Source organism: Cheilinus undulatus, linkage group 14, assembly GCF_018320785.1.
Source record: "Cheilinus undulatus linkage group 14, ASM1832078v1, whole genome shotgun sequence".
NCBI classification, from domain to species: Eukaryota; Metazoa; Chordata; class Actinopteri; order Labriformes; family Labridae; genus Cheilinus; species Cheilinus undulatus.
This window is the reverse complement of record NC_054878.1, coordinates 35,620,868-35,644,784: the sequence shown is the minus strand read 5'-3', so window position 1 is coordinate 35,644,784 and position 23,917 is coordinate 35,620,868. Positions and strand designations below refer to the sequence as shown.

General features: G+C 38.3%; 1 protein-coding gene across 10 annotated transcripts in view; it reads right to left on the bottom strand.

Moving 5' to 3' along the window:
• The window catches only part of lama2 (laminin, alpha 2), a 356,517-nt gene that overhangs the window by 54,979 nt on the left and 277,621 nt on the right, over positions 1 to 23,917 (bottom strand). For 7 of the 10 annotated variants that reach the window (XM_041805224.1, XM_041805230.1, XM_041805228.1 and 4 more), the window contains 10 exons: positions 21,108 to 21,270; positions 15,773 to 15,851; positions 15,562 to 15,693; positions 11,720 to 11,836; positions 10,897 to 11,060; positions 10,186 to 10,324; positions 5,877 to 5,979; positions 4,758 to 4,874; positions 2,172 to 2,354; positions 38 to 43 (listed from right to left, as the gene is read on the bottom strand). In XM_041805224.1, the coding sequence (XP_041661158.1) occupies positions 38 to 43; positions 2,172 to 2,354; positions 4,758 to 4,874; positions 5,877 to 5,979; positions 10,186 to 10,324; positions 10,897 to 11,060; positions 11,720 to 11,836; positions 15,562 to 15,693; positions 15,773 to 15,851; positions 21,108 to 21,270 (1,203 nt within the window). The remainder of the gene's footprint in view (positions 1 to 37; positions 44 to 2,171; positions 2,355 to 4,757; positions 4,875 to 5,876; positions 5,980 to 10,185; positions 10,325 to 10,896; positions 11,061 to 11,719; positions 11,837 to 15,561; positions 15,694 to 15,772; positions 15,852 to 21,107; positions 21,271 to 23,917) is intronic. The other 3 variants (XM_041805225.1, XM_041805229.1, XM_041805232.1) reach the window with 1 other exon arrangement.

Genomic DNA, 23,917 nt, shown 5'->3' with positions numbered 1-23,917 from the left:
AAAAAGCACTTAAAATAGACAAGTAAAGTATACATACTGATGGCTGTGGGGATTGAAGGAGAGAAAAACAGAGAGAAAAATATCAGCTTGAGCTTGTATTTACAGTTTCATGTGACTTTAAGGCAGTAGCTTAAAATCACTAGAAAATCACAGGTTAAGATGATGAAGCGATTTTTTCTTTTGATTTTTTGAACTTTTAAAAGATTTAAGTATGAGTTATTTCCTCATTTATGAATCTAGAATGATTTGATGATTAGGTTAAACAAGTAAAGTAAGTGAAGAAAAACGGAAAAAACAAGAAATATTGGTAGAATTTATTTAGCAGTAGCGCCCCTATCTGCTGTTTTCAGGCTGTTTCAAATTGGGTGCGTGGTCGTCACGTAACTAATGCATCACAGCTTGAGTTTCATTTTGGTATGCTCGTTAACATGAACGAGCTGAAGCCACACTACTCACGCAAAATAATATCCTCTCACATTTTCAAAAATGCTATGTAAATTCCCGTATGAGACACAGTGTTAATTTCACTGACAAAAACTATGACTAAAATGTTTGTCGGCAGCTTCTTTCCATGAGAAAGACTAGACTAAGACTAGTTAAAAATAGATCTTTGATGACTAAAACTGACTAAAAGTAAGTTTAGTTTTTGTGAAGATGACTAAAACTAGACTTAAATGCAATTTAGTTTTCTTCGGACATCCAAAAATCCATTATATTCCTCCAGTGGGTAAATCTTTCAAAATGCAATGCATCTGTATCTCTACTGCCTCTCAGCTGTAAAAAGCAGGGATCCAGTTTTAGCAGGGTGAATAGAACACACTCCCATGATTTGGTGCCAGATTCATGCAAGAAAATAGACACTAGGACTAAAAGTAAGGACAAAAATGGGAGGACTATTTATGGACTAAAACTAGACCAAAATGAGTTTTCGTCGACTAAATCTAGATTAAAACTATAAAGGGTAGAAATGACTAAAATATAACTAAAACTAAAAGACATGTGATCAAACGACTACGACTGAGACTAAAATTAAAAATAGCTGTCAAAATTAACACTGCACTGGAGGCTATTTTGTGACAGACTTGGTAGGAATAGAACGTGTCTATCAATGGATATTTCACTAAAATTTAGCATCACAATGCTAACAGACAGGAGGGACTGAACTGTAGCTGCTTGGAGAGAGACAGCCACAGTCTGCTTCTTTTTTTCAATTAGTACTTAAAGACAGGTGAAATATTGGTTAAAGCACTCTTTTCAGCAGGTAAGATGTTTGTTCCTGCAGCGACTTGTTCAAGAGAAAAATGGACTAGCACTCCAGCAATTAGCCTGCCCCTTGACCTTATGGTGAACTCTGGCTAGAGCGCAGCTGCCTGGCTGTGCCAGAGCAAAGAGACAGAAGTTGGGGATTACATTTACTGTTTTTTGGCACAGAAGTCTCTGTTATGATACTTTTAATGAAACGTAGGCCACCCTGGCTGATAGATTTTGGAAATTTACCTCACAATGAAAAGTGTTTTTCTATTGTTGTAGCATTTGGGGGGGCGATGTATTTCCCCCCCCGACTGTTGCAATATTTGCCTAAATTAAACCCAGTCAGGAAAGGGTGAAAAACTTCCTAATGATCTAAATACAAAATTCAGTCACATGTAAATCTTAGTGTTTTCACATGTTTACAGAAACCTTATTCCAACATATCTAGTGTGTTAAGGTACAAATTTTGGATTTCACTTAACAGGATTAATTAGGGCAGACTTCAATAAGAGACAGGCAATTATTGTTTTCAAACAAGATTTGTGCACAGCAAAGACGAAAAGACTATTTCACAGTACTTATTTCTGTTTCTTGCTTTTTCTCCTATTTTCAGCCTGCAAACTATTTCACCGCTGAATGCATGGAGGTCTCTAACTGAGGCCTGTGTTTATTTGTGTAAACAGGCAGTTACACTGGGTTAGTAAAAGGGACTGGGCCCTAAATTGAGTTGGGTTTTTATTTGAAGCCTTATGACGAGTATTACCTTAAGGTTAATTTCTCACAAGCTAATCAACAAATACATTTTCATTGAGGCAAAAGATGCTGAAAATATTTAACTTGGATATTCAAACAATTTCCCAGCTATCTGAACTACTCTAACAGACTGTGTCACTAAAAAGGTAGTTCTTTAAGTGCTTTACTGTTTTTCTCGGGGTCCTGGATCATTGTATTGGCCGCGTTGACGGTGTCCTCCAGCTCACTGTAGTTCCTCTGCAGACCGTTGAGCTGCAGGTTCAAATCCCCAAGGCGCCCCAGGACATATATGGCTGTGCCATTAGCCTCTCCTGCCACATCTTTTGTGGCTGCAAGTTTTGCTGCTGTGTCTGCAAAAAATGTGGCATAAAATAGAGACAGCGTGATTAACACAAACAAATCAATCAGCTATCTAGTATACTTAATATTTGACAAGTGATGCATGCATTGATGGTACATACACAGTTGTTAAACAAGCCTAGTTTGCTTAAGGCAGTGATACTCAACCCGCGGCTCTCGAGCCGCATGTGACTCTTTAGTGACCAGTTGCAGCTCTTTTAGGGCTTATTTGAAAAAAAAAAACAAAAAAAAACAAAACAAAATGAACCCTTAACTAAAAACCTTTATGAAAGTAAACACTGTCATCAGTAAAGATTCATGGTAGGCCACATCAATAAATCTGTTAACCACACAAAGAAGACAGGCTTGAACTTCCAAATTTAAACGTTTATTATTTTAAACCTGTATATTATTACCGTTGTATGCACTTGACAGAAGAGTGTGTGTAAGAGAAGAGAGCAGAGGAAGTCCACTGGTGGTGTGTCTCTTCAGTAAGCTCATTCATTGAGGTGTGCCATTTTGTGTTCAAATTGAAGCCTACCATTTCCTCATTTCAACTTTTTCTCCAGCCACTTCTGCCAATGCTTTCTCACACCCATATCTCATGACAATTATGCCAGTGCGCGTCATCATCAACGAGCATAACACACATGGATCACATGTGGAGATAACGCAATATTTAATATCTAGTGAAAGTTGTCCAAACGTGGGTGTTTTATTTGATCTTTAATGCACTAATGATCATAATTATTGTGAAAAGAGCAGAAATATAAAACTAAAGCTCCAAAATGAGGCAGGGTGAAAAGGTGTGTCTGGAGAGCTGCAGGTGTGAGGCAGGGCTGGTTTTAGTCATTTGGAGGCCCAGGCAAAGACCAATATGAGGCCCTTCCCCCTTTAACTAAAGAATTAATAATGAGTGGAAAAAAATTAGAAAGCATCTCTTTTATGTTAATAAGGCCACAGAACTACAGTAAATGCCCCAATGTGAGATATAAATACCCAAATAGCCAACCATAAGTCATCATTTTCTTTGAAAAGCATCTCATAGTTCAAACTCAGCACATTCTAATATCTTAAAAAATCTTTAGGCCAGGTGAAATTTCATAATGCTGGTGTTGGGCCAAAGACTGGTACCTCCAAAATGATCACTTTTCAGGGAATGAAAAAAAAAAGTATCTTTGGGCATATTTTATTGCTTTAAAATTGGTAAAAACCACTGACAGATGTAAAGGGTGACCAATAGCACTGATTTATAAAAAAAAAATAAAAAAAAATAAAAAATTGAGATACAGGGTTTTAGCCTGATGTCAGTGATAAATAAAATAAATATATGCTCATTATCAGTGACAGATTGTTTTTTCTGACACTATAAAGACATCTGCATCCCATTTAACCTCATAATTATCAACAAATTTACTGTTTAATTTCATTTCAACTACAGATTAACTGATCTATTATCTACCTTACATTCCCGGTTTGTATTGTGGCTCTCGCTAAAGTATTTTTTAGACAATGTGGCTCTTTGGTAGAATAAGGTTGAGTACCACTGGCTTAGGATCCCTTTTTAAAAAGATTTTCTTTTGGGAATTTTTGTTGTTATATGATAGAACCGCTTTAGAGAGACAGAAGAGGGGTGGAGAAAGAGTGGGGAATGACATGCAGACAGAGACAAACAAATGAGCATCATCAGCATCAAAAAAGCATAACTGACATGGACAAATTTCAAAGAAATACCTGTAAAATACCTGAAATCAGTCAGTTCCTGTAGTTCTTAATGTATTAAATAAATAAAATGCCCTGATTTTGTCTACAAGCACTAGAAAGTTATGCAAGAATGTTCCAATTTTTTTGCATAATGATAAACAAGACTATGGAGCTGGCACCCAAAAGAACTTCTCACATCAGAAACTCATAGTATAAAGAGAGCATTGAGGTCACTCCATCTTATTTGGCAGTGCATCCCTGCCTCTGGACTTTTTACCCACCTCATTTCTAAGAAGTTGTTCAGGATTCTGCAGATTTGGCCGTGAACCAACCTTTATTTTTTTCTGTCAGTGAACCATTCAGTTTCTAAATATCTGACCCCAACATGTTAGGGTATTTTGAACTCACTCTCAGGGGATTTGAATTGAAATTTAACACGGTGTGTTAACCTCTAGGTCAACCATTTACAATTTAAAGAAGCTCCATTTAACAGCTTCCTGATCCAAACACAACCATGTGGATCACTGAGGTTCAACAGGCTCACTATCACCACGCTGCTGCTTCTGTGTGAATCTGGGAGTTCTGACATGTGTCAAGTTGAGTTTACCTGAGCTCCTGACCTCTATCAGTACTCCGATATTGATCCGTTCTCCTTTTATCTCTCTCTTACACACACACACGCTCATACGCTCATGTTTGTGCAGTCATACCACTGGGAATAGCGTTGAGCGTTGCCATGGTTCCATTGACGGCTTTCAGCAGGTCTTTGGTTTTGTCTCTCGCTGCCTTAACTCTGCCCTTCAGCCCGGCCACACTATCTGCGTTCTCTGCACACACACAAAAAAGATGTGAGATATAAAGTCAAGCCTGCCGGCTAATAATACAATCCCTTCACCTTCTGTACCTGGGGAAAAGTGACTGACAGGAAGTAACAAAGAGGCAGATTATGACTGACAGTAATAGAAATGCAACTTTCAGTTTTTTTCTTTAATATAATCACTGTGAATTTTCATACACTAAGGCATATTCACATTACACCCAGGTGCCTTGCACATTGTCAAAGCAACTGTTCTCCATCACCAGATCCCTGCTCACTCACACACATATTTCTCATGGACAGATACCTCTTGTACATACAGTGCTGTGAAAAAGTATTTGCCCCCTTTCTGATTTTCCTTTTTTTTTTTTTTTTTACAAATATTTCACACTTAAATGCTTTAGATCATCAAATAAATGTTCATATCAGACAAAAATAATCTGAGTAAATAAAAAATGCAGTTTTTAAATGATTATTTCATTCATAAAGGGAAAAAAGCCATCCAAACCTACCTGACGATGGGAAAAAGTTTGTAAATCTTGACCTCATAATTCAACACATGCATTGCTGCAGTTTACCAAAAGTACAATCTATAAACCAACCCGATAGTGAACATCACTGTGAAAATGACTGAAACTTTACACACTTTGTGGCTTATTTTGAGTCATCTTAGTCTGATACGGCTCTCTAACGCTCCTGGATGGTCGTCAAGCAAAACAGTGAAATTATTATATGCCACCTCCATGTTGCGTACCTGTGCTTGTGCTCATGCATGTGAAACCGTACCATACCAAAGCCAACCTCCTACAACTGTGCCAACCTGCTTTAGCAGAGTACAGAGCATTTAAACCAGTCAAACAAGCTCGTCTTCAGGGTCAAATGTGCATAGGGACAATACAGACTGCCCTGGATCGAGTGGATAATACTCAATGCTTAATAGGAAATAAACATTTAACCCTCATCGCTCTTTTGCATACAAGTATGCCAGGTATAACACAAGTATAACACCTACCTTTGACATCATTTTCAAGCTGTTTTGCTTGGTCTAGCAGGTTGTTACTCTTCTGCAGGGCGCCCTGAGCTGCTTCCTTTATTGGGACCTCTGGACCTAAAGCCTGAAAATAAACAGAAATCAGAAATCCTGTTTGACTGTTTAACTCTTAGGCCTCTACTACAGCATACTCAGGGTATCTGTTACCCCTTGGCTATCTGGTCTCACCAATACTAACAAAGATCTTGCTCAGTGCTGGCAAAAATCTGGCTTACAACTTGAGAAGCAAACCTTGAGCATTTTCAAAGTCACTTGTGTGTGTTTATTGATTTGCATGCAAATACAAAACTATACATGCATATACAGTCATGTACATGAGTTTTAGACATAGGGCGCCACAGATTTATCGTAGGGCCTGATGTGCCACAACTGGGTCAGGGGAGAGAGAAGAGGGCAGCCAGAGTCAAGCACGACACGTGTCGACAGCCAAGGTCAAGATTGACAGCATCTTTATTCAACTCACAAACCATTTATTTTTTCAAGATTATGTTTGTTTTTTCGCCTTTTATTTTGATAGGCAAGCTGAAGAAAGACAAGAAACATGGGGAGAGAGAAGAGGGGAAGATGCACCAAACATATGCCGTGGCCAGGAATCGATCCTGCAACCAGAGCATCAAGGACTAGAGCCTCTCCCCATGGGTGCCTGCTCACTTCACTAAGCACCCAGCTCACAAAATTTTTCATCAAGATATCTCATTGGTCAATACCCGAAGATCTGTACGGATTGATGTCTTCCCCCAATGCATAGATTACCAAAGTGATCTACCACAGTTAGAAGTGAACCACCTTTGTAGTACTGAAACAAAAAACAAATAAAGCAACCCAGAATTAAACCTGAAGTTACCTTGCTAACCTCTTCTAAAACAAGCCCTGACACACTTCAGATCTAAACATGAATTGAAAACAGATGAGTAAAAGATGCAGTCGTCTGCATATTACCTTCCTGTAAGATCAAAGTATGACTATTAAGCATTAATCATATTTTTCTAAAGGCATTCAGCAGACTTTAATCCTTCTCATAGTCACTCTTCTCTATGAACCTTTTTTGTTCTTTGTTCACTGACTCTTTTTAAGCACTTTCTTCCTCTACCCTTCTAACCTCGCTCTTGCCAAAATGAGAAGAAAGAAAGGCAGAAGTCGCAAAGGTAGAAAAATGCAAACAAGGTGAATGACTCAAAAAGGAAAGCTGTTGGAATGGAGGAGGAGTTGAGGAAAAAGAAGTGACAAAAAGGACAAAAACTGAGAAGAAAGAGGGAGGGAAAATACTGTGAAGGAAAGGGTACAAAAAATCAAAGACAAGAGGTTTAACAGGGACAAAAGCAAAGAAATTGAGAATGAAAGAGAAAGCAAAAAAGTGTGACGCAAGTTCAAGAACACAGGGAGAAAAATATGAATAAATTAAGAAAAAGGAGTAAAAAGGAGATTTCAGGTGTGCGTGGTCATGATAATGGGAAAAACGAGAAGGGGAAAGAGGCAAGAGGAGAGGAAAAGAAACTGCTTTGATCCCTGCGCCATGACTAATAAGGAGCCGGCGCTTACAGTGCTCTTACTACATGAAAGACACACAAACACATAAAAACACACAGACACACAACCTCTGGTGCTTCAGGCACACTTGAAGGTGTGAATAGTTGAAATGTTTGTACTTGATGTTTACAGTAGCTACCTAAAGGTGAATAGCATGAGACATAAACAGGGTTCCAACTCTTTTCTAGACATCAGGACATTTCTAGGAAATTTTGCTGGTATGATAGGAATGCATTATGCATACATACCAGTATGTTCCTTTATGTGGAAGTCTGATTCAAAAGATGTTCAGATGTATGACTGTAACCAGGAACTGTTACATACATGCTGAAAATTGATAATGACACACATATCATTAAATAATTCAACTACACCTGCATATGCTTAGGCATACTTAACCCAAGTTTCTTTTTCATCCTCTAATTCCATATACTCCACCTACTACTAGATACGTTTGCGTAAAAACAGTATGTAAACAACTGATTACTTTGACTTTATTAAGCTGATATTCTGTTTACTTCAATATTATTCCTGGATTTTGGAGGTTAAATATGCTTTCCAGACAGAACGGCCCTCATTTATCAAATGTGCATGCACCAGAAATGTGGGTGTACATCATTTCCACACAGAGATTGGCTTTTAGCAATCTGGACATGAGCAAATGATACGCTTAAATCCCAAGCCAGGTCAAAACTTAGATTTTCAACTCAGTGTGGACTCGCTGTGCAGCCTGAATCTGGAGGTATTGGATCAGATATGACTTTCAAAATTGATCTAACATTAAAATCAAACATCTGGCAATATTTCTTTTTAAATGATGATCAGCGTAAGCTTTCAGTTGATTCCCTCTTTATTAGATATATTTGATGAACAAATATGTTTGACTCCAGTTTATTTTCAAACTATCCAAACAACAACAAACATTTGAAACTACTGCTCTGAGGAAGAATTGAATCACAATGCATGCATAGTCTATTTTAGCAGCTGAACCAGTTTAACATTATTCAACTATTAAAAAAAATTGAAAATAAAAAAAATCTATACACCAATAAAACCTAACGTAAAAAGCAGCAGGGACTCAGGAAGATCAATTTAGGTAAGAAGACAGCTTCATTTTCATTTATCATTTGGTTCATTACTCCCTCTCTTCCACTTCCTCTGTCTCCCTGCTCTTGTAATCAGCTGATTAAGGCCGGTTACTCAATTAAGTCCTAAACCAACTGTATAAGGCCATGACCTTTCTTGACCGATCATCCTTCTTCTGTCATTTTCTAAAGTCTGTTCTCCTCCTCTGCAGGCAATCTGTTGTGACAGTCTGATCACCATGACTCTCCTCCACCCCAGTCACCTCAACTCCATCTCATTAGTGTCCAGGTCCTTAGAAGTCCACTTTTTATATCAGTCTGCATCCCTTCATCATCACCTCCAGTGTCTAGACTCCATAAAGGGGGTTTCCTATCCTGCTGACATCCTCACAATCATTTTGAGTGCACGGAGACAGCAAGATGGAGTCTGATTGGCAAATACATTTTACATCTCTGTTTCACTAAATTAAATAACTGTTCATCCATATTCAAGTCTCTCCTGATTTAAATATTTTAACATTTGAAACCAAATATCTCTTACATCATTTGAAGTACAGCTGTAACAGAACCAAAATGTTAAGCAGCCTGCAGATGCTACTGAAAGATGTGACTTGGGGGCAGGCGGAGGGGGGTGTCAAAAGCATGTACACTATTCTTTATTCTCCTGCCCATAACTACTGTCACTATTTGAAATTAATCCTGACATCTTTTACCCCTTTCAGATGACAATATCACCCTACTTTAACCTGTCCCTCTCAGTTTTAAGACAGATAGGTGTTGTGCAAAATAAGAAAAACTAAAGACTTTCTTCCAAACATCCTTAAAACCTTTGATGAATTTAGCTCATCCTGTGGTTCTAAAACTAAATGGAACAAATCTAGTTTGCTTTTAGTTATTTATAGGTCAGTGCTGCCAGCTGTGTGTAGTATGATACGGATTCAAACAAAAATCACATATTTGCACATTATCATACACAACTCACTTAAAAAAATGGTCAAAGATGATTATTAAACAATGCTTGTAAACATCCAAAGTTACATTGCTTGGTGGTCTACACCTCCAGCATCATTGCAATCAAGGATCACTGCTATCAAAATGAATGTGCTGCCATATATTATTTTTCTTAGTGCAATGATACCTCCACCAATAATGGTGTAGACTAGATTCCTTAATGCAGGGTTATGGAACAATAAACAACCTTGATTAAAATATTCCACCCTACAGCGTGCCTAATCCAATGGTGTTCTGGGTATGTCTGCCTTTAAACCTTACTACATGGCTTATCAACTGTGATATATTTCTGTATTGTAATTGTAATGATAAATTGTGTTAATAAAAAGTTGATCACAAAAATATATGTACAAGCATGCATTAATAGTATGGTTGCAAGACGTACAAATGGTGCAAGATTGCTGATGAGACATGATCAGAAGTATGAAAGAACTGCTCTTGCCGTTAAAAGCTAAAAGAAACAGTTTGGAAGAAAATAAGAAAATCAAAACAAGAATATGTTAATGGCACCAAAATGTTTATTTTAGTTTATGTCAAATTCTGGCCCTGAAAGTGTCCGTTAAAAAAAATAGTTTGGCTTTGTATAAACGTAGTTGATAAATGTTGGTGAATGGTTTCTGCCTGTGCCTATTTACATGACTACATACCAGTGCCAGAGCCTCACTCGCCCTTTGTTTGGCTGCCTTCGCTTCTTTCTCTGCTGCGTCCACATTGGCTTTAATGTTGCTGTAGGCATTGAAGGCAGCTGTGGCATTGAAGGACAAATTTTTAGCTTCAGCCAAAATACTGCAAGAAGAGAGGGAGCAAATAAAAAATATTTTAGTTACTCTTTTTCATACTCAGAGCTCAGTCTATTAAACAGGAGAATAACTGAAATCACTTCTTAGCACATACATTCATCAAAGTCACTATATTTAGTTTTTATTCTTTAAAGCAGAACAAGGTGCATGTTCTGTGTACTAAGAAAAAACCCTAATGGCAAAAAAAAAGAATGCAATTTCCCAAACGTTTACAGAATTTAAACTATAGAAATCTGCTTTAAAATGCCCAACAAGGCTGAACCTGAATATTTAGAGAAATGGTTGTTTATCGGAGCTTTCCAAGTGACTTGAAAACTTGATATCATATTTAACAAATTCCCTTCTTTATTACATAACTTAAACCAAAAATACTATTGTAGTTTTGTTATGAACGATAAAACAATGAATTTGAGGGAAAAAATCTATTCATAAAACACAATTAAAACAAAACATGACTATCTCGCTGAAAAATGTTACTTAAAAATCCTCATCATTAATAATATCAGCCTTATATGCTTGGTGTGAACAGATGTAAGTAAATGTTGTGTTTGTATTTACCCATCCAAGATGGCAGCAGATTCATTGAGCTGCTTGGCGTGTTCCTCTGCGTCACTGACGTCATTGGCAAGGCTGCCATCGCTCAGACCCTTGGTGAGGCGACCGACTTTTTCATCCAGCTGGTCATGAAGAGGACCCAGCTCCTTTTGCATTCCCTCCAGGTCCTACATAAAGAAAACAGAGGCAGTTTGTTTGGTGATGTGAAATTAAGACGACAAAAACATGGACTGAATGCTGTCTGTGTTGTTATTTACTGCTGCCAAATTGCCATGTCTATTTATTTTAGCAGAATAATTTAGGTCAAGCTTCTGTGTGTCATACATCATTACATTAAAAGCTTCTCTTAAAAACTTCAAGATCTTTGCCGATTTTATCCTGCACATTTTTTTTTTGCTTTTATTTAGATAGGATATCTGAAGAGAGACAGGACACATAGGAAGAGTGAGCAGAGGAACACATGCAACAAACAGCACCAAAACCAGGAATCGATCCGATGACCACTGTGTTGAGGACTATAGCCTCTGTCTATGGACAACTGCTCAGCTAACGGAGCTAAGCTCTCACCTGATAGTCATCCTGCTTTCTTTTAACACACAGCTTGCCAAAGAAAAAACATCATTAAGTAGTGTGATATGATTCATGTTCTGAAACCAGAGACCCCTGAGACAGTGGTCAGAAAATTAAAAATCAGAGCTATCAGTCTTGTTACTTATTGTCTCATTTGCATTCTTAAGTCATAAAGTGGCATTATTTTTCATCATAGACTGGTTCATAACCAACTAAAACTCCTCATGGGTTCAGGTTAGGGTTAGGATTTCAGTACCTCGATCTCCTTGTTGATGTTGTCAGAGAGTTGGTTTGCTTCATCCAGCAGACGTTCTCCTTCTGCAAGAACATCCTGGGCATCTTGTTTTACTGAGCTCACTGCAGAGCGTTTCCTCTGAAAACAAAATCAAACAAACAACAATACCTTTAGGAGAAATTAGTGTATTTATAACACATTTATACAGTAGTTTTTCTGTGAATTAGTTACCTTTTTGGTCAATAACATACAACATACAAATTTAAAAAATCAATGACATTTAAAAGCTAAAGGAACGTCCTTGAATTGCTTGTTAAGGCTAGAGATATTTCACTTATGGATAAAATGCTCCCTGTGTATCAGTGTATTGGATTAATTGGTGACCATGTTAACTTGTGACTTTCAGCCAACTGCTTTCGTATATGAGGCTGTTACAGCAGCTGCTGCAAATATTCCTCTGTTCAGTTGCACTTGACTAAAAGTCTCCACTTTAGACGGCTACATGTAACATCTGTCTTATTTTCATTATTTTAACAAGTTGAAACATCAGATTTACAACTTAAGTTATAGATCCCTGCTGGTGTGATGAATTTGTTTGTTTTTGTGCAGTGTCAACAACACATGACAGGAATAACTGTGAACAACACTGTTTCTCAGTCTTTTACACTTTCAGCTGTTCTTGTCTCTGCTGCTGTGTTGACTGTCACACCTCCTCCACATTGTCTATATCAGTTGTGTGTCAACTGCAAGTTGCACTTATGTCATGTTAATTTTTCGAGGACACACACACCGATGCATCAAACCGACACAGGGGATGTGTGGCAGCCATGATGTTTCCATGTATTCAAAGGTAAGTTTTTCTCCAGCTTTAGTCTAAAGGGAACTCTGCATATTAAGACATGACCTATAAGTGTCTTTTATATGTGTAATGTACAAAGAAATACACTGGATTTCTACATAAAAAGATAGATTCACATGTCAGCTTCCACTGGTTCGCAAAGCACTCTTGGTAATAATGTCAGAGGGTTGCATTGCTCTTATTTTACCGTATTTCTGAATGCACTCACTTTAATCTCTTTGTCCTCTTCACTAAAACTGCACTTTACAGACACCACTTCATAGAAAATGAAAAATGCAACCATCTGACACCATTACCCATAGTGCATTGTACAGCAATGGCAGCCTAGTGCTTATTTGTGCAGCATTCAATTTAAAAATAGCTAATGTTAATTAAATTACGTCAGCATGTCTTAATATTCAGGGTCCCTTCAAGCAGTGGTTCCCAGCCTTCTCTCCTTTAAACCCCCTTAACTGTATCTAGGCAAAGCTTAGTTCCCCCATGACCCACATGAAAAAAGACAATACTTGGCTTTCAAAAATCCTTATCCATTTTAGGACAAGCATCCATACATTTATTTACTTGCTTTCTGTCGCCTTATCTTGGGTTAAAAGCACTTGTTTCCCTGTGATAATTAGTTAATTTCAGGCGTTTTTGTATTACCTGATGCAGGGGCATGGCTGGGAATTTTGGGCTCACAGAAATAAATTACACAGGGCCCACCATAGCCTGTCAGGCATGCAAAAAATGTTACATAGTTTTATGTTACATTTTGATGTATTTTTAATTATAATTTCCCATCCCCCCATTTACAATCCATCCTTGCTGTTCAGTGCACTTTTGGATGGCTTGACACCTCAGGAGTGAACCAAAAGCAGGGCCTCTACACTCTTACTATAAATAAGCCAATTTCTTCTTGTTTACTCATGCCCATTGGCTGACTTTGGATATTGAGGGTTATTTGGAAATGGCTTGCCTTCCTTATCTTTAGTTGCCATTTTTGTCTCCATCTTTATAAGCCAGTCTGCAATGACTGGTCATGAACCCGGGTTGACTGGCAACAATTATCTCCACTGCCCTCACTTTCTTTACAATCATTTTCTGTTCTCCCTGCATTCCTCTCCTTTATCTTCATCATGTTGCTCTCTGTATCTGCTTTCATCTCCCCAACATCCTCCTCATCTTGCTCTCTGTCCCTCCTTTCTTCTCCTCCATCATCCTTGTCTTGCTCTCTGTCCCTGCTTTCTTCCTCTCCATCATCCTTGTCTTGTTCTCTGTCCCTGCTTTCTTCCCCTCCATCATCCTCATCTTGCTCTCTGTCCCTGCTTTCTTCCCCTCCATCATCCTTGTCTTGCTCTCTGTCCCTGCTTTCTTCCCCTCCATCATCCTTGTCTTGCTCTCTGTCCCTGCTTTCTTCCCCTCCATCATCCTTGTCTTGCTCTCTGTCCCTACTTTCTCCTCCTCCATCATCCTCGTCTTGCTCTCTGTCCCTGCTTTCTTCTCCCCAACATCCTCATCATCTTGCTCACCATCTTGTTGTCCATCCCTGCTTTCTTTTCCTCCATCATCCTCATCTTGCAGGCTATCCTTGCTTTCTTCTTCTCTTCCATCATCCTTATCTTGTTCTTTACTCTGGCTTTCCTTTTTTTATTAGATACAAATTTCAGTCTGCTGAAATTTATTTCTCAATTCATTTACTCAATTTTGAATCAATAATGACCCTTCTTACTAAGAAAAACTGATTTATTGATGTGATGAATTGTAATGATTTATTAGCCCATTATCACTAGAAATCCAGTGTTATACAGACAACTTAGATAAACATATGAGGTGTCATAGAACTGAAAGGTATTTATCATGGACGTTAATGAAATGTATGGATGCTTGCTTCTTAGGCCTTTTGTATGAAAGAGCAATGGTTTAAATATTTGTTTGTTTTATAAAAAAGGGTACACATTTTTAAAGTGAAAGAATGAACAGTTATTAAAAATATTAAAATGACTTGGACCACAGCAAGGACACACCATTATAGATGTTTTCAAATAATGTGCGACCTTAGTGTAACCCCGTGTGTGTAGAGAGTGAATTTGACTTTGTTCACTACACAGAGCTTTTCTTTCCAGAGTAAAATGACTGCAGGGTCAGAGGAAGACAAAGATAGATAGAGAGACAAAAAGAGAGATGGAGAGAGCGCTGCATGTGTGTGATGACTGCAGAACGCTCCCTCTAGGACATGTATAATAATCTAGCCGATAAATGCTTGTTGTTTTGCTCTGTTAGGAGCCGGTGCTGCCTTTGAGCTTTTCTTGGTGATGAATTATATGCAAACAGCTTCAGAGATGAATAGATGGTTGGATGCTCTCCTCTTTATGAGTCTGTTTTTGTGTATTTTCCTTCAAGAATATTTCCTTTCAGGAGACAAACCCCAAAAGATTTAATAATGTGTGTAAGATTGAATGAAAAGAAAGATAAAAATAATGATCAATGCTTGATTTTATATGTTACTCAAGCAACTCATAACAGTAAAGAGAATTTGTGTTTGGTTTCAATTTCTCACTCTCCATGCACAGATTTAAACAAGATTTCTTTAGTACAACAAATTTGGGGTTCAACTTCAGCATCACATACCCTGGTATAACAACATATGTTTTGACTCTCCATTGACACACATAGCCTACTTTTCTTTTTCAAGCTAACAAAAAGACCAGTCATTAAAAAACTATACAACCAGGGTGACCCAAAGCAAAAACACACTCTTGCTTCTCACTAAAAAGTTCCAATTTGCAACCTATGGGTATTTACAGTATAAATAAGGAGCTTCATACCTCACTTTCTGAAGTTATCGTTAAGTTTAGTGTACGCACACTGAACATTTCTCTCAATTGGGCAAAAAAGCCTGCCAGACCACTAACAACCACGGCACATTCAAAATCACTTAAATCACTCTTTTTCCCCGTTCTGATGCCCATTCTGAACTTCAGCAGACTGTTTGTATTTGGTTAACTTAATAGTAGATTTAGTGTACCTCAAGGGCTGTGAGGTTTGCCTGGTTTTGCTCGCCCAGTGAGCCGGCCTGCCTGGTCTTCCCCTGAGCAGCGTGGAGAAGTTCCTGTGCCTCCTTGAGCTTCCCGTCATGGTCTGAGAGCTTCTCTTTTATCTGAAGAGCAAGACAGAGTAGTACTTTAACCATGTCACCATTTTCAGACAGCAGAGATTAGATTATAAATTAGAATTACCTCTGCTTTCAGGTCTTCTGTAGCCTGATGAGGGTCACCAAATAATCTCTTTACTCTCTGATACAACTCATCCGCTAACCTGGAAGAAGAAAAAAATAATTATTAAAATATTTTAATGACAATGTGAGCAGAGTGTTATTTAGTTTTTACAGAAGAAGCTGTGGAGTAAGTCTACTTCAGTGAAAGAGAGATGTGGAGAGTAATTGTGATGCATGACAGGAGCCACTGGTTGTGAGGACAATAATCACTCCATATAAATCAGTGCTGAAACGCTGGACTATTTTCTTCTATTGACCCCCCAGGCTCAGTCAGATTAAATTGTGGCAGCGTAAAGCATTTCAAATATGGTCACACTAATGCAACTGTGTTTGCATGTGACAGGGTGGGCGGGTGAAGAGACTTATTCTGTTGTATACTATAAAAGAAAAACATCAACAGAGGAAAAAGGACTCTAAAAACTATAGAGCTGAAAATGGGCAGTTTGTGTCTAATTAAGATAAAAGCCAAACATTTGTATTACAACCAGACTGAGTTAACTTTAATTGGGTACAGTCCAGTACAAAACAGAAAAGGCCACACAGAAACTTTGCTATGGAATAATTCCTACATTTTCAGAGCAGCCACAGACTATATTAAAGAAGGGAAAATACCATTCTGGCTCAAAGAGACATGCATTTTCTTCATGAGGCCAGCAGATGGTAACTCAACAGGTTGCAAAGAGAAGTTGGCTTGAATGTAAATCTATGGAAAAATAACTGTCTTCTAACTTGATTTATTACCTTGTTGAACATTTTTCTAGTAAGTTTATGACTTTAACTATTAGCTTGGAATCAATGCAGCATGGTTTTTATTTGGTAAATAACGTCTGAAGACAGATCAATCTTGGAACCAGGTGTCCACCTCCAGCGTTGAACAATGATGTGCAAAAAAAACCTGCACTTCCTCGAGTGTCCACCGAATGCTGGCTGTCAAACTCTACAGCCAGTCACATTCACATCCATGTTAAAATAACTGTTTAAAAGCAGAAATAAACATGTTTCCAGCTTGGAACTCACTTTCTACCCAGTTGTTTACAAAGTGGAGCAAACCACTGTAAATGGGTTCTCCTATCTTGCACACTGGGCCTTTAAGCAAGGCCTTTTCCAACTACATACTATACAGACTGTTTTTAAGATAACATGTATGGATGATATGTGAATATACTGCTGTATTTGATGTGATTTTTCTAAAGTATCTCACACACATCCCATCAATTGATCAGCCCATCAAATATTGTGTAGCAGCCTTTAGTTTGTTCCAAACTTCCTGTTTACATGTTGCTTTGACATTCATTTTTAAAAAAGCCTTCTTACTTTGGATATATTTAAAAGAGTTTAATAACCATATGCCCACCATAGCGTCCCTTAATGAGCCTTATTTATTTTTTTTTTTTTACCCTCAGCATTAATTAAGACAACAAGGAGCCAGTGTCCTCCAGCTGACTTCACTCTGAGGACAATTTCACACAGTTTTGGGGATAAATGCAAGGTAATGATTGGATTTGATGTAACTTTAATGAACCCTTTGGGGACTATCACAAAGAAAACAGAGTATAACTTAGTAGAAATAAACAGGAGGGGTGTTTAACCATTGCCCTATTCATAATTGTTACATTAAATCAAGCACAAGTCAAGTTAAAGTAGTATGTTTGCAAACTTTTCCGGCTAGAAAGTACAATTTATGGGTAAAGTATGACTGTGGCAGCTTTGTTCAGTTTTGCTTTGACATTAGTTGATGCTTGTGTTTCTCTGCATGAAATCTCCCCTCAGGGTTCAGTCAAATAATCAGCCACAGACTGACAGACAAGTCGTTCATTGGCAGTTGCAAATTCTCTTTGTTTTTTCTTATTCTCCCTCTCTCTCTTTTTCCCTGTCCATCTGTCTGTTGTTCTTCTCTCCCTCTGAGACTCTCCCTCTCACTCCACGTGCTTTGTACGTCTCGCTCTGCTTCTACCCCTACAGCGATGCTTTTAATTAACTCATCGACCTCGTCAACATTTACTGCTGAAAGAGACACACTGAAACAGAGGGTGGGGGGGTGGGGGGGTTGAGGAGAGTTGATTGCAAATTCCATCAAATGCCTTCAGAGGGAGAAAGAGAAAGAGAAAGCGAGTGCAAAAGACTTGGTTGAAACATAAGCAGAATTTTATGGCTTTAGGATATGTGGCAATTAGATGTCTGTTCAGTTGAAGGTGTTTACTCCTGATGTCACTAGTGTTAACAAAAAAACGACAAGGAACAAAAGAGCGTAAGAAAAGACAGAAATTGGAGAAGGTGCTGACAAAAGGAGGTAGACATGCAAAGTGTTACAAAAATTAACAGTGGTTTGAAGTGTGTCATACATTTTAAAGGTTCATTTTATCTAGCTGAACCCTCTGAGCCCTAAGCTATTTTTGACCGTTTTGCCTTACCTGGACTTTCTGCCTTAAAAAGCTTGTAAAACATCAACCCTGAGGTGCACAGTCAAACTCTAAACGTCTTTTTTTCCAGGACAACCTGGGCATTAAGAATATATTTGCTGCAGTTATGTTACTTGTATTGTAAAAAGGTTATGGGACTAACTCTCAGAGACTAAATAGTGAATAAAAAATCATTATCATTATGTGACAAAAAAGTCATCAAAATAGTCACATATTTACCAAATAAGTCCTTGTGGTTTTTTGATATTGTTTGATTATGAGCCATTATTCAAAGCATGTCCTTTCAGAGGAGACACAGAGGGACATGTCTCAGGCTGTCTGTCTTTCTCTTCATTGTAAGCTATTCAGGCCGTCTCCTGCCGTTTCAAAATGTGTACACATGCACTGTTTGGCAAAGCATGATGTGACGACAGAACAGCCTGCCATTGGTTGTCACAGCCCATGTGATATCTGTCTTGGGAATGCAATAAGGTGGCTAACGCCCAGCTAGCCTAAGAAACAACTGAAATGGATTAAAAGTGATGAAAAAGACATTCAGTTTAGGAGTTACTGGCCTTTGGACTTAAGCTTTAAAGAGCTTGGAAAGTCACCCAAGGTCCAAGCTGGCAGGAAAAGGCTTAGATAGTGTCCTTAGAACAGCAAAAACAGAGGGCTTTGAAAGGAGAAGAAGTGGATACGATTTATGGTTCAGAAGCTGGTTCATAACTTGTGCCTCTTCTTGTCATACACAAAGATAGCTGCGTTTCCATTACAGTTTTTCGCAAGATAAGCGATATTTCTTAAATTTCGTTTAAGTACAGTTGCCCGGTAAATGTGTTTCAATTGAAGGAAGTTTTGGGCATGAGCCTCATAATTCTCCTAAAATCTCATCTTGCGAGACTCTGCTGCAAAGAAGCTAGACGCTCAAAACCTGTTGTGTGTTAGTACAGTTATGATTATATATACAGTGGCCGTCTTGACAATTTTGAACAAAATACGAAGGCAATAGATGATAGTTCAGAGGCAAAGTCTGCATGTATGGCAAAAGACCACGCATAAGGGTATAAGTATGATGTTAAGAAAAGTCTCGGTCTCCTCTTCTGTCAACACATACCACGCCATGTTGTCTCAGAGTGTACTGGTCATGTGATACTGTACGTTACGTCCTGTGACGTGTAAATGCGGAAAAAACTGTTTCCTTTGCACTTTTGCGATATATTTCTATATCGAGACTTCTGAAAAACTTCCTCATGAGAACGTGAAACATTTGAGCAAGATGTTAGAGGTTTTTTTGAAATTCAGGTGTTTCCATTACCAGTTTTTTTTTTGCACTATTTAGATTTTTTTGCATTTCAAAGGGTAATGGAAACACAGCTAGAGTCAGATGGTTAATGACTGAAGTCATTATGATGTAATATCTGCAGTGGTTGACATGAATTTTTTACACATCAGTATGTCAGATAATGGCAAAAATCAATTATTGTGCAGCCCTACTGAAAATCTAATCAATCCACTCTGAGGTTCCAATCAATCCATCCTTGGGTTAGATGGGACATTTGCGCCAAATTTGAAGAAAAATTTTCCCTCAAAATGTTCCTGAGATATCACATTGACAAGCAACAGATGATCATGAGGCCCAATGACATTGCTCTTAGATGTCCAAACTGAATCAGTTGAGCCTTGAGTCAGAGTAGACATTTGTTGAATATTGCTAAAAAAAACCCAAATCATTCTTGAGATATGACATTTACATTTAAGGGATGATCATGATGCCCAGTGGCTTTCACCTGTGATCTCCAAAATTTAATTGCTAAAATCATATTTAGAAGCACGGGCATGAGGCCCTATCACAGTGACCCATGGTTCCCAGGGATTTTCTTGAGCTGTTATAGCACCACCTTGCAATTAAAATGTCATAACTTCTTGATATTTTACACAATGAATATTCCTGGACTCACCACAGCTACAAGTTTTATATCTTTCAAAGTCATCCTGCCACCTTCTGTTGACAGTCAGTATAACCTCAAAAACAGTGTACAACCTCAACACACCCTGCAGTTACAACACACTCTGATGCACCTTAGGGTGTGAGTTCCCATTCATCACTATTGGCACCTGTAATTGTTTGTATAGTATTATTTTAATCTTTAGTTTTCCTGTTGGCAAAACTAGGTTAACTAGGTTTGTCATTTTGATGGTCTAAAATCATGCACCCTCATTATACCGATAAATGATTTATGTGCTCTGCAGGTGAGATTATATGGAGTTATTTTTACATGAGAATTCATCTTTGTGAATTTTATGCATGCCCTAGTCTTTTTTCATTCTCTTTTATTCTGCAAGTTCAGCAAAAAAAAAAAAAAAAAAAAAACCTAGGTGGGAATCTCCTGAAAAGAAAGAACCTGAAAAGTGGGGCTGAATCCCAGCAGGGGAGTGAAGCCAACACACAAGGTGAATGCATAAGCAAACAGGAATGAGTGAAGACTAACAGACAAACAAAATTATAGAAATTCAAATCAACAAGTAGGCGGGAAAAGCTTGGCTTCATGCATCAACAATGGGGACGAGTGTTCTTCATAATCAGTGAACTAGGCCTTTAAAAGGAATCACAGAGTACCTATAAGACATAACATATCCAGTAAAAAACTCTACAGAAAACAATAGAAAAGCAGAAACTTCAGAGATGGGTCAACAGATGCTCAGTTTTCCTACTCTCCATTTGTCATGTGTGTATGCATGTGCCAAAAATGTGTGTGCGTACTTCATTGTATGCCTGAAACAAAGACTGTTCTGTTTGCGAAGTTTCAAAAAATCTGTGTTGTTCTGGTGTGTGGGAGAAAGATGCATGACCCATGTGTGTAAGTATGTGTGTGCGATAGTGAATGTGTGCGTCCTCACTCCATCTCCTCCTCGGCGATGTTCTTCTTCCCTCCCAGCTGTCGTTTCCTCATCTCAGCGAGCATGGCCTGGATCTCCTCCTTCATCTCCTTCAGGCTTTTGTCTGGAGCCCCGTCTCTGCGTGAGAGAGTCTGGTTCAGCTCGGCAGCCTTCAGCTGGAGGTCTGGACACATGGATGAGAAGAAACATTGCTGTGAGGATACGACTGATGGACAAAGTGGGTCTTGGCTGTTGCATTTGTACAAACATTACATAGAAATAAAAACACGTTTAGGTCAAACACTTCTGGAAATAAATATCAGTGATTTGTCAACAGCGAAAACTATGAAATGTTCAAGCTTAAGTGGCTTGAGGTATACTTGATTTTCCGTTTTTACCTTAGTTGCTCTCTTTGCAAATTCAACATTCATTAATTAACTTTTCTGAGAGAAAGTAATCAGCTAAGAGACATAAAGTAAACAGCTAAGAGACATAAACTGGCATGTTTCCTCTGACAGAACGTAATGATTTATGTGGTCATGAATCGCTTCAATAGCTTAAACATCACTCGCTGATTATAACCAACTCTTTGGAAATATCACTTTAGATATTAGATGAGAAACTCTTTCTAGGCTAAAAGGTACCAGGCTCTTGTTGTGAGCTACTCACAGGAAGACAAACCAGGAAGGCATCTTTTAACAGCTTGGCAGCAGTGACAAATAATGTCACTTGAATAAAAAAAAAAAAAAAAAAAAAAAAAGTTATATGACTATAAAGACAAAAAGAAAAACTAACTGTCATGTGATAATGTGGATTTGATCTTTGGAGACCCCAGAAAGTCCCCCAATTCTAGGCTTGCTTGAAAAGCTACTGTAAGGACTATAAAGGTGTGGAAAGTGTCATTAGAAGCAGAACCAAGCGGAAACCTCCAGTCCTGAAAAATGAAGCCAATGCGGAAGTGCAAAAAAAACTGCAATACAGCGAGTGTCCACTTGAGGCTTGCTGCAGGAACAGCGCAAGTCCCGTGTGAACACATGTTAAAAAGCTGGTTTTTACACTAGAAATAAACTGGTTTACAGCCTGGTTCAAAAGACAAAATGTGTCCCATTAGCCAATGTCTTTGTGTCCTCTCAATGTACAGGGTTCATCTGTACAGTGATTGTGATTGTACCACAATCATTTCGATTATATTTAGGAAAAACCCCACTGCGCACTGATTGGCAAGTCTAATTTGATTGAGAGACAGCTTGACAGGCAGACACTACCTCCAGAAGGCTGGCTTTGGTGCTAGCTGAGCTGACAGGAAGTCAAGCTCAGTGGGCAGACTCTTGTCTGCCGTTACGTTGATCCAAAGTTCGTTTAAGACAGCGATTTCAATCTGGAGCCCGCCACAGATTAGCTTCAAAAGCTGTTTGAGTTAGCCTATAGTAAGCAGACTACTGACATCACACAGGCTTTGTCATATTTTTTCTACAGTCTATGAACAGAACGGAGGGCTTTCAGATGGAAAAAAAAGTAAGTAGCTGCAATTTATGGTTCTGAAGTTATTTCACTTTTTGTAACCTGCGTCTCTTGTCTTTAAGGCAACATTGGTTTCAAAGGGTTAATGGATGTGTCTTCATATTTAGCTTTGTTTCACTGTTATGCTTGATTCTTTCTTCTTAAGATACATTTTTGGACTTTTCATACCGTTATTCAGAGAGGAGGGCAGTGAATAGAGTCAGAAACGGGGATGAGAGAGTGGGGGAGAGACATGTTGGAAAGAAGCTGCAGGCTGGACCTGAACCCGGGCATATGGGGGGCAACCCAAATGCCAGTTATCTGATGCTTGATTTATCTTCTTCTGAGCACTTAGTTTACATTTGTATGAAATGTACCTCACAAATAAAACAGAGTTTGATAAAATTAGTCAGATATGATTCTGTCAATTCAAGCATAGGTAGCATATATGATAAAATAGCTGAAGCAAAAATGACTAAAATAAACACATTCAAACTAAAAATAGATAAAACATTATTGATTGTGTTGGTTTATGTGTGAACAGCAGGAAAACAATGAAAAAAAATGTATGCAGTGAGATTCTGTACATCTTATACCCAAGAAAACTTACAAGATGGTGCAAAACATAAATAATATAGAAAGCTATATCAACAGTAAACAGACAAGCAGTATGAGGTTCTGTCTGTGGGCTCTATCATGTGTCAAACAGAAATAAAGACGAAACAACCGTGTTTGATCTTCACTCATTTAAACACAGACGCATGCTGAGAATCACACAAACATGGCTTAACAACGTTCAAAGCTGGTGATTTTGGCAGACTTTATGTCTGCCCTGCTTTTATCAAATTAAAGGCAGAGAAATCTCCAACCAATCAATGATGAAACTACACTAAAACACTCCAGGGCTCATTTGAATAATAGTCAAACTGCTGGAACGTAATGAGGAGCGTGTGTGCTAGTCCGTCTGTGAGCGTGCAAGAAAAGGTTAAAAGACTGTTGTGCATTTTCGTAATTTGCAGCAAGCTGCTAGTGTGTGTTCCCCTCTCATTTGAAATGTAAACGTGGCATGATTAAAGAAAGTTAAAAGTTAAAATGTGTGAGTGTGTGTTTGTAGGTGTGTGGGTGGTCTGTTGTGTGTATTTATGTGTGTGTGGCATTTGCACTGCAGCATTTCCTCTTATTTGAAATGTAAACATGATGTGATTAGAGCCAAGACAGAACCAAAGCCATCATGCTAATGAACAGCTGTACCACGTTTGTGTGTGTGCCTTCTGCATTTGCATTTGTGCATATGTGAGTGTGCGATTGTGTGTGTTTCACAGCCATATAAT